At 53.2% G+C, this 11,172-nt stretch overlaps 1 protein-coding gene across 1 annotated transcript; it reads right to left on the minus strand.

Annotated features, from left to right (window-relative positions):
* Positions 1-795: 795 nt before the first annotated feature.
* On the minus strand, positions 796-9,478 carry SLC46A1 (solute carrier family 46 member 1). The gene is made up of 5 exons (XM_004267138.4): positions 9,212-9,478; positions 6,969-7,821; positions 5,765-5,848; positions 3,467-3,623; positions 796-2,929 (listed from the first exon to the last, which is right to left on the minus strand). The coding sequence occupies exons 1-5, from the start codon at positions 9,437-9,439 to the stop codon at positions 2,872-2,874; spliced, it is 1,380 nt and encodes a 459-aa protein (XP_004267186.1). The 5' UTR covers positions 9,440-9,478; the 3' UTR covers positions 796-2,871.
* Positions 9,479-11,172: the final 1,694 nt, after the last annotated feature.

Consider the following 11,172-nt stretch of genomic DNA (forward strand, 5'->3'; position numbering starts at 1 on the left):
ACTGAATGTCATTTTCCCAAGTCACCAGTGGCAACCCCAGGATGCAAACCTGGCCTCCTGGCGCTCAGTCCACTGCCGGGGGGACTGAGAATCAGACGGCTTGCTCCACAGACGGCTGGCTTCCCTCTTGCCCCAAAGAATCTAGCCGTGGGGGGACAGGCTTTCACAACAGAAGGCTGACTCAGGGGCTGTAAAGAAATAACCTAGCAGGAGTGTCCCTCCGCCCCTTCCTCCACCGGGGTAGGAGAGCAAGAAAGCATCCTCCTTCCAATAAATGCAGGCTCCAGCTAATGGGCTCAGCGGGCACCTGCCCTGCCCCTCCCCTCCCCTCCTGAGGGCAGTGGGTTCACACCTGAAGGCTGGCTCAGCTCCCAGAGCCACCTCCTGCAGGTGCTGGCCAGGCCCCTCGGAGCTCTTGGGCCACATCGTCAGAAAGTCAAAGGTCTCGCTCCAGGCTTGGAACTCCTTCCTTCCACTCGCCTCCCTGTCAAAGATACTGCCTCTAGCCGGTCCTCTGACTGCACTTGACCCTTTTCCTTCTTGCCGCACGAATGCCCACCGGTGTCCTGGATACGACGGTGACTGAGGCAGACTGGATGTTGCCCTCAAGAGCAGAGACAATAACAATACAGTGTGATGAGTCTCCTCCAGGGGAAGCCTTCTGTCTTTTTGTCCCCAATCAGTCCCACTCCCTCCTGAGGTCCCTCATGGGCAGTACTCAGAGAGGTTGCCCAGCACTGTTTCTTTTTCTGTTTGGCATACTCTCTACTGCTGCCTGCCTCCTGTCTCTCTGGGGAATCACAGCCCAGCCTCCGGGCCCCACCGGAGCAGCTGAAGTGACGAGCCTCCCCTGGCCAGGCCAGTGTGTTCAGGGGCCAGCCTCCCCGGCCGTAACAAACACTGCCCAGATCGCAGCCAGGGCAGGCACCCTGGCCCGCACCTTCCACCTGGGCGTGGTCTCACAGGGCCGGTCCTGAGACAAAGGGCTGAGAGACAGCCTTTCACCCCCCGCCCCCCAGCCGGCTCTGGCATCGCAGCCTGGTCTGCGGGGTCAGGGTTTTCTGCTTGGCTGGGCTGTAGCTGCTGCTCCCAGGTCGGGGCTGAGTCAGCCTCACCCCACCCCTCTCCAAGACCAAGAATTGCTCATGACTGACCAAGAAACACTCAAAAGTCAAAAGTCCAGCTCCAACTCATTTATCCTTCCCCTAGGTCCACGAATAGAGGCATTCATTCCATTCTAGAATGTATGAGACAGGAAGGATCTTAAAACAGTATTTAATCTAGTGTTTCCTAACTTGTCCAACCATGATCAAACAATTAGAGGCATTGCTGATCTAACCCTTCATAGAGGGCCTTGCTCAAGGCCACACACGAACCAGAGGCAATGCCCGGAGTAGAGCCTGGGCCTGAGGCCAGCCCAGAGCCTTTTTCCTACCACCCTCATTGCTGGGACAGTCAGTGGAGGGGGCCTCTCCTTGCGTGATCTCCCAACGACAGGGGACAGTGAGATGGTAATCTGGAAACAGGCCCAGGCTACAGAGGACCACAGCTGACCCTAGTTTGCCCTGGGCCACGTTTTACCTGCGAGATTTCTAGCCAGAAAACTGGCTAGCAGGGCAGGTGAGAGAGAATGAGGGTAGAAATACCAGCAGGGGGGCCATGCCCTGTGGCCAATTCTGTTTTGAAGAGTCAAGTGTCATCTGATTTGTTTGGGGGCTTATGGCCCTCATCAAAGCCAGTGCCTTAATACCAAATCCCATTCTGCCTTTCAACTTCAGGTCCAGGCTTTCCTAACGCCCTAGAAATGGGCCCCTCATTCTCTGGGGAGTCGGGCCCATCTCCAGGTTCCTGTTGAGCTACAGATGCTCGAGGGATGGTGTCAGCACATGGCCCTGCTGAAATGCCCAGCAATGGGAGGTGTTAGAGGGCTGAGTGGTAACAAAAACTGATTCTGCTTGGTTTGGTGTAGCCAGGAAGACCACAGCAAGGTGTCTTCAGGGAGTAGGTCTCTGACCCTGAGGAATGAGCGGCCAGGGCTCTGCCCGGAGCTTCTCTGCTGACCCGATGCAAGCGTGGCAGCCCTTCGCCTCCCAGCAGCTCCGGAGAAGAGAATGGGCAGTCCGATGAGGACTGAGCTGGCCACGCCCAGTACCAATCCCATGGCAACTCAGGGGCCCCTGTCCCTTCCAGCAGCCACTGCTATCTGACCTACAGTGGGCAAACTAGGAACAGGAAAACAGAAGGCCCCACAGCCCAATGCCTTGGGGGCCGGAAGTTTCATTCCAGGGTGATTATACAGACTTCTTATTATGATTGGCACTGCTAAGCCCAGGGGATTGATCCCCACGCAGAGATAGCAGCACTCTCCCTCCAGGTGGTACCAAGTCCCTCCCACAACCCTCCCTTCCCCCAGAGCTGGCACTGACCAGTGGTACCGTATTCATCACTAAGGAGTGACTGGTAGCTGCTTGGCCGTGAACTGAGCACGGTGGGCTGCACAGTTTGGGTTGGAAGCAGAGGTGCTGCCCTCATGCTTCAACTGGTCCCTCCATCAGGACCTCTCCTCTCCCCTGGAGGGTTCTATGTGATTGATGGACTAAAGGGTTAACAGATGCCTGTTCCAAATGGCTCCCACACCGCCCGCCCTGAGTGGGACTGTCTGGGTTACAATTCCAGATCCTAGAATCACAGGCAGGCACGGCGTGGATGAGGTGGGGGCCTTGGTCTAGCTTGACCACCTGGTCCAAGGTGAACACTGCCCTTTGAGGGGAGCTGCCGCTGCTGCTGAGGACTGGGACCCAGAGGCGTGTACTTCCAGCTGGTTGGCGTTCACGTTGCTCCTCTCGCCCCCTGCCCTCTGGTCCAGGCAGATCAGGGGCTCTGGGAAAACTGCTGGAATTCAGGGCAATGATTAGCCCTTTCCAGTATCCTGTGAGAGACCAGAGAGAGAGTCCAGATTTAACACGGGGGGACCCTCAACTCCTGAAGAAGTGACACAGGCTTTATCGGATGGGCTGGTCCAGGTATCCCCCTCCCCAAGCTGAGAGGTGGAAGACAATGTCCAGAGACAGAGGGCTCTGGGGGAAGAAACAAGTGGGTCAGGTTAGCATGTGGCCCGGTCACAACTAGCCGAGGAAGCTCTCCAGGCTTCCCTTTAGCACATTTCTGCCACCGTAGTTCCATCTGTAAAATGGAAATGGAGGGGGATGAGGGGAACTGGGTGCGAGAACATAGCCTTGCCAAGAAGCACTGTGAGCCTGACCCTTCCCCTACCAGCCTCTGCCCTGCTACCGGGGAATCGCTCCCAGACGATTAGGCAACCAGCTGCAAGGCGAGAGTCAGGCTGGGACTGAGACACCCACAGGGGAAGAGCTCCAGGACTGAGGAGGTTGGAAGGAGGAGGAAGAAGAGGATACATTTAGGTTGAAGGGGTCCATTTTGAGCCTGGGTCAGGGCCCTGCATTACCCAATCAGGACGGCCGGGATGAAGAGGAGGCCAGCTCCCAGGAGGAAAGGGAAGCCCTTCATGAAGTTCAGGGTGGCTGGGTAGAGCGAGTTGAAGATGCCGGAGGCTGTCAGCATGGCCAAGCCATTCACACAGGCCACAGCAGAAAAGAGAGCACCTGTGAAGAAATAAATAGCACACTCAGGAATTTGAAAGACCCAAATGCAAATCCTGACACCACTACCTCGCAGCTGTGTGACCTGGAGCAAGTCACTTAACCTCTCTGAGTGTCACCTTCCTCAGCTATGACTCCTACATCATGTGTTGTGATAAGGCTTCGATGAGGTCATGCATGGAAAGCGCCTGTGCTACAAAACAAATGGCTCTTATTAAACCTCTATATTACAAGTACATGTGATATCTCCTAGCAAAAGTCTGATAAAGTCTGATAAAATGGTTTTAGGTTTATCCCCTTTGGAATCATCTCCTGTTTAGGATAAATTTCTGGGCTAATTCTCAGTTTCAACACTTATCAGCTGTGTGATCACCGAATAAGACACTTATCTTTCTGGGTTTCTGTCCCCCTTCTGTTAAATAAGGATAATACCTTTCATAGATTGTTGGTAACACTACAATCGCATGTAATGCACCTATCACAGGGCCTGGCCCCCTGAAGGCAGTCAGTTAGTAAGAGCTGTTCTTTTCTCCTGTTCCCCTTGGCATCTCTGGGCACAGTGAAGGTGCTAGAAAAATGCTTATTGAGTGAATGAATGAAGGCACATGGGTTCTGAGGATAACAGAACCCATGGTGGGCTATACATGGCACCAGAGTCTCTGCTATCACCAGATCCTACTTCCAGGGCAGATGGGAAAAAGTGGATGAGCCACATGTTTCCGGATTGGGATCTAAGACCAAGAGGCCTGATAAGCTATTCTTTATAGATATGACAGCATGGGACTTCCCTGATGTCACAGTGGTTAAGAATCCACCTGCCAATGCAGGAGACACGGGTTCGAACCCTGGTCCGGAATATCCCACATGCCACAGAGCAACTAAGCCCGTGAGCCACAACTACTGAAGCCCTTTCGCCCAGAGCCCGTGCTCCGCAACAAGAGAAGCCACTGCAATGAGAAGCCCGCGCACGGCAACAAAGAGTAGACCCCGCTCACTGCAACTAGAGAAAAGCCTGCGCACAGCAAGGAAGACCCAACGCAGCCAAAAATTTAAAAATAAATAGAATCGATATGCCAGCAGAACACAAATTTTGCAAAATAAGCAACAGCCCAACAAAAGTTGAGATTAAACTATCAGACTGTCAGAGCTCGAAGGGCCTACAGATGTCATCAAGAGCAATTCACAGGACTTCCCTGGTGGCGCAGTGGTTAAGAACCCACCTGCCAATGCAGGGGACACGGGTTCGAGCCCTGGTCCGGGAAGATCCCACATGCCGCAGAGCAACTAAGCCTGAGCACCGCAACTACTGAGCCTGCACTCAAGAGCCTGCGAGCCACAACTACTGAGCCCTCGTGCCACAACTACTGAAGCCTGTGCACCTAGAGTCTGTGCTCTGTAACAAGAGAAGCCACCGCAATGAGAAGCCTGAACACCGCAACGAAGAGTAGCCCCCGCTCGCCACAACTAGAGAAAGCCCACATGCAGCAACGAAGATCCAATGCAGCCAAAAATTAATTAATTAATTAAATTTAAAAAACTATAAAAGAACCCCTCCCCCCCACACACAAAAAAAGAGCAATTCACATGTGTTACAGATGAGGAAACAGGCCCAGATCACAGAGCCGCTGTGACAGAGCCAGGACTAAAACCCAGATCCCCAGATCTGCTGCTCTTAGAAACAGACCTGGGTGTGCATCCTAGTTCCACCACTTACTGAGTGACCTCAGGTGAATCAATTTAACCCTCTGGGCCTCTGCTTCATCGCCACGTGGAGACAGTGAAACCTACATCACAAAGTTGGACACTCTGACCCCAGAGAAGCAGGGAACTCTGGCATCGTCACATCCATTTTACAGATGGAAAAGCTGAAGTCTGGAAAGAGTAAATCCTCTGCTTGGCTTATGCAAAAGAACATAATCGTAAGCTGCTGACTGCAAATTCCAACGCTGTGGTCTGAAAATCCAAATCGCTGTGGTTCCCTGCCAGCCCTGGGCGCTGTGACAGCAATGCAGTTGTCTTGGCTACTTATTTCTCCAGGGTGGGAGGGAGGAAGGTAAGCTGCCTCCTGGCCCGTGGCTACCCTCTGCGCAGTTCAGGAAACACTGGGCGTGAGGAGCCAGACACAGGCTCACCCTGATACTCACCCTGCTCTGACTCTCTCACCAGCCTGGAGAGTTTGGCCCGGATGACAGGCGTGACGACCAACGACAGGAAGAGGAGCCCGTACCCTGTGAGGAAAGAAACAATCATCAAGGAAATGGGCTTGGGGAGAGGGGTGCCCAAGTGAGACGTAGCAGAGGTCCTGTATCTACCCCACGAGGGACTCGGATTGGACACAGGAAGAACTTCCCTGACGGGGAAGGAGACAATGATGGGGGACAGCAAGCACACAGTAAATGCAAGTTCCTTTTCCCTTGACATTTAGTTACTCACAGGCTTACACTGTTTCCTTCATAACCATTTCTCTCCCTTGTGCAACTGTTACCTCCTCAACAAAAACTGCAAACTGCTAAAAAACAGTGGTGCCTGTGAAGTGCATTCACGATGAGGCCCCCCAGGGCCCCTTCAGGGGAAAGGCCCCCAAATCCCAGGGCAATGACAGTGTCTTCAACATCTCTGCACCCCCGAAGGCGTTGAGCCCAGCACCGAGTCCATGGAAGATGCTGTGGGCAGGAGAAAAAGGTACCTGGTCCCCGTCAGCACTGTCCAGGCGAGCGGCCACATTAGGAAATCTGTGATTACAGAATGGCTGACTGTACACATTTTAGGGCTCTATTAAAATAAATCTGTCCATTCAGGAAAGCTAACTTCCTCATTCGCAGCTGCCCCCTCCCACCAAAAAAAAAAGGAAAGAAAGAAAAGAAGAACTAACACAAGCAGGAATTTGATAGCTGCGGTCTGAGAAGACTGGCTTTTTTAAAAACCCAAAGCAGCTGACCAAGGATATTTGAGATAGGTCCTGTGATTCTTATCAGAGAAGTGAGTATTAAGGCATTAATGGCTTGGACTTTGCTTAAGAGCACCAGGAATATAGGCTGTGGGAGGCCAAGGAGTGGAGCAATTAGTGTAAGAGCCATATTTTTGTCTTTGGCTCTATCTTACTAACAATATTTATGGTTGGTAATGTGAATGAATTACTTTGGCTATTGAAGGTCTATATTTTCTGTATAACAAAGATGGCATTTTTATGAGGTTTCTTAGTTGTCTGTCCTCCAGTGCAGGCTAGGGGCACAGTGATGTTTCCGAAGACATGGGCATGAACTACGTTTGGCGGCAGCAGGTGGCCAGTCCCCAGTTTTCACCCAGCAATTCTGAGACAAACGGTCCCTGAACCCACACACACTTTACCTGTGAACATGAGGGGTGTAATGGTAGCAAATGCAAAGACCACCATCCCCATGATGTTGAAGGCCAGACCGATCTCAGCCACCCAGGTGTCGGCCAGGCAGTACTGCAGAAGCCGCAGGCCCAGCAGGCTGGTGAGGTATGGGAGGTGCTGAGCCGCAGAACCGTAGCCAATCAGCCTAGAGTCCCAGCAGAGGGGTGTGCTCAGCTCATAGAGGGTCAGGATGTCCTGGGCCCCAAGGTGCACAGTGATCACCACGAAGATGGTCAACGAGTACAGGGCTAAGTGCTTCCTGGACTTCTCCGGGGCCTGGGTCACATAGAGCTGGACGATGGATCGGTGGTGACGGAGTGTGAAGAGCCGGGCGGGTGTCGCCTCTTTCACTGTTTCACCAAAGCAGAATGCTGCATAGAGAGTCATGGCAATCAGCACGGCCAAGGCCAACCAGAAAGGGTTGGCATAACCCTGCTCCTGGAGCCAGTTGCCACCAATGAGACTCGCCAGCATCCCTGCCACCCCGATGCACGCTTCCAGCAGGGCCATTCGGATGGAACGGGTGCGGCTGGAGCTGACATCTGCCACGGAGGCAAAGCCAGCAGCCAGGAGGCCGCTGAAATCGCCGAGGAGGGCACAAAGGATGCGGCCCAGCACGAAGTAGCCAACGTGGAGCTGCAGCTGTACCACAAAGATGGACAGCACGGTCTGGAGCAGCAGGCCGAGGGAGGCCAGCACCAGCAGCGGGCGGCGGCCCACACAGTCACTCCAGGCACCCAGCAGGGTGGACGAGAAGAGTCCCACCAGGAAGCCGCCCATGTTCATGTAGAGGGTCCAGTGGGAGGTAAGCGTCTCCACTTTCTGCGGAGGCAAGAGTCTTATTACCAGGGTGCCGTTCCTCACTCTGGGCTGCCCATCGCCCACACCATCACCAACCTGGGAGATACAGGGATGAGGACTTTCTTTGGAGCCCTAAACCTCAGAGAATTTTAGTACAACTCTTAAAAACTGACACTGGAGGGGTATGGGAAATGGGCAAGATCCGTTCTCTTACTTTTAGCACTGTGAATGAAAACTGCTGCCTGCCGCATCGGCAAACAATGGATGCTGCGGCCATCGAGCCCTCAGCCACTACTGCCGCCCCTGATGCTGAGCCCTGATGTAACTCAGGATGGAGACCAACAGGCTGCCGACAGCCAAGCCCTCAGCCACTGCAGCCAGCCCCAAGTACAGACCCAGGATGGGACAGAACAGGATACTGGCTCTAGAGAGCTAAGGTGCATATCAGAGGAGTGATTTCAATAAGCCCAGGCTCCTGCATCTTCCCTTACTTAGAAAAGTGCTAAATTCATTGACTCGTGGGAATTCCCTGGTGGTCCAATTTTTAGGACTTGGTGCTTTCACGGCTGGGGCTGGGTTCAATCCCTGGTTAAAAAACTAAGAGCCCACAAGCCAGGTGGTGCAGCCAAAAAAAAAAAAAAAAAAAGCCCAGTAACTTGAGATGTCTGGTTTTCCTCAATTAACAGTAATCTTTTGATGTTCCAACTACCTGGTTTTTATTGCAAAACTCCTATATATCCTGGCGCCTCCCTTACCTCTTGGGAACAGTCCCTCAGAGCTATCTCAGAGACTGCCTCCCGGGCCTGAGTCCTCAGAAAGTCTGCCAAATAAAACATAATTCTCAACTTTCAGTTTGTGCTTTTTTTTTTTTTTTAATTTATTTTTGGTTGTGTTGGGTCTTCGTTGCACGGCGCGGTCTTCTCACTGTGGTGGCTTCTCTTGTTGCGGAGCACGGGCTCTAGGTGCGCGGGCTTTAGTAGTTGTGGCACGTGGGCTCAGTAGTTGTGGCTCGCAGGCTTCGCGGGCTCTAGAGCGCAGGCTCAGTAGTTGTGGCGCACGGGCTTAGCTGCTCCGCGGCATGTGGATCTTTCCGGACCAGGGCTCGAACCCGTGTCCCCTGCATTGGCAGGCAGATTCCCAACCACTGCGCCACCAGGGAAGTCCCTCAGTTTATGCATTTTTTTTCAGTGGACACCCTCTTTTGTTAACCCTCAAACTCGCTTTACCTAGATCAACTTTAAGCATCCCCGCAACGCATTTCTCAGTCAAGCCCCAACTTTGCTCCGGCCCCGCCCACCACCTAATATCCTAACCCACTGGGCTGCCCCCAACCTTTACGCAGGCCCCGCCCACTCCGCTGCCCCCAGGGCCCGCCCCTGGCACGCTCCTCGCTTCTCCCCGCCGCCCCTACCTGCGCGGTGGGGTCCACGCTATGGTTGGTGCAGCTGCCCCTGTCACGAGTGCCGTTGTAGCCAAGGTCGGCACTGAAGCGGTGCCACAGGTACTGCGTGGTGACCGGGCCCTGCAGGACCAAGGCGAAGTTGGCAAGGAAGATGAGAGGCTCCACGCAGCCGCGGCACAGCACGGGCCCGGCGGGCCAGGCGCGGGACTCGCCCCGGGAATTCGCGCGTCCCTCCATGCTGAGCTGCCGCTAGGCTTACAGCTCGGCTTTCTGCGCCTGCGCCCAGCGTCTTTTTCTTTTTTTTTTTCTTTTTTTAAGCCTGGTGGGGCGGGGCCAGGAGTGGTGGGCCCCCTTCCTCTCGGCCCCTCCCTCTCTGGGCTGGGGAGGGGAGGCGAGGGGCCCCGTACCCCTGGTTTACAGAGTGACCTCAACTGCAGACCGTGCCAGGATACAGCCCTGCATTCCTCAGGTGCAGAACACCCATAACAGTAACAAGAATATCAATAATTAACATTCATTGATCGCTTATTATGTGCTGGGCACTGTACTAAACTCTAAGTGCATTAATGTCCCAACAACTCTATTGGCTAGATGTTATCAAGGATCTCAATTGACTCATGAAGAAACAAGGACATTGGACACTCAAGGCTGAGCTAGAAGAACACACGACTTTTTTTTTTTTTTTTAATTAAAAAAAAATTTTTTTTTTGTTTATTTTCGGCTGCGTTGGGTCTTCGTTGCTGCACGAGGGCTTTCTCTGGTTGTAGAGAGCGGGGGCTTCTCTTGTTGCGGAGCACGGGCTCTAAGCGCGGGGGCTTCAGTAGTTGTGGCACTTGGGCTCTAAAGCACAGGCTCAGTAGTTGTGGCACACAGGCCTAGCTGCTCCGCAGCATGTGGGATCTTCCTGGAACCAGGGATTGAACCTGTGTCCCCTTCACTGGCCAGCAGACTCTCATCCACTGCGCCACCAGGGAAGCCCAAGAACACATGACTTCCGATGTCTATGCTGATGTTCTGCGCTGTGACAGGGGCGACTCAGTGGATAAGAGTGCAGCCTCCAACTCTACTGCCTCAGTTCCATCACCTAGGCCCCGCTACTATCTTGGACATGCCATTTAGCTCTTTGTACCTCCACTTCTTCACCTTTAAAATGGTGGTGCTGATAGAACCTGCCTCAAAAAGTTGCTGTGGAAAAAGCGTCTGATACATTGTAAGTGCTGTTGTTGTTATAAACAGGCTGTCACTTGCTCCCCTCCTGCCACAGGATCTTTCCCTGGGAAGCTTATCTTGTTTCTGGGGCTGGGGCCTGGCTCTGCAGTGCCCTTGGAGGAGCAGAGGAGGAGGAGAAGAAGGTGGAGGACCTGGGAGGCCCTTAGGTGTGGGCTTGTGCTCCCTGGTCCTCCTACTATAGAAATAGGGGCATAAAGCAGTTGGATCTCCTGTCTGGGCCAGTTCTATTGCCGGTAAAAGGGAATGGTATTACTTGGCTTTCTCCCTTATCAGTGCATTTGTTGAGTGCTCCTTGTATGTCAGGGACAATGCCTAGGGGAGGCTCTGGAAATCAGCCATTAGCCGCTGCGGTCCCCCACCATCCATCCACCCACAGTGCACCTGAGGGAAATTCTGTGCTTTGGACACCGCCCCTAGGTAGTTAAGAGACACATCTGAAGAAAAAATTCAGTCACCCTAGATTCCTGTGTCTTCCCAAACATAGAAAAGTACTCAATCATTAACTTAAGATGCCTGTTCTTTGTGGTTAGCAGTAATCTTGTTATGTTCGACTAGGTGTTTTTCTTTCCATTGGGTGGGCGACTGCAGTGGCTAACGGCTTGATCCTTGTAGAACTGGAATGACAGGCAACATTTTATTTCTTTACACTGTTGTGTTTCCAGAGCCCCTCCCACCCCCCCCAGCATGGTCCCAGACATACAAAAAAATTTTATATATATATCCCGGCTCCTCCGTTACCT

This window comes from Orcinus orca, chromosome 19, assembly GCF_937001465.1.
Source record: "Orcinus orca chromosome 19, mOrcOrc1.1, whole genome shotgun sequence".
NCBI classification, from domain to species: domain Eukaryota; kingdom Metazoa; phylum Chordata; class Mammalia; order Artiodactyla; family Delphinidae; genus Orcinus; species Orcinus orca.

What these genes read in the sequence shown, in the direction of transcription:
- SLC46A1 (XM_004267138.4), bottom strand. Translation starts at nt 9,439, where the DNA reads ATGGAGGGACGCGCGAATTCCCGGGGCGAGTCCCGCGCCTGGCCCGCC. An exon ending in TACACCCCTCATGTTCACAG is followed by an intron (nt 5,849 to 6,968) that starts GTAAAGTGTGTG and finishes CTTTCCTCACAG; the next exon opens with GGTACGGGCTCCTCTTCCTG. An exon ending in GGTGAGAGAGTCAGAGCAGG is followed by an intron (nt 3,624 to 5,764) that starts GTGAGTATCAGG and finishes ATTTCTTCACAG; the next exon opens with GTGCTCTCTTTTCTGCTGTG.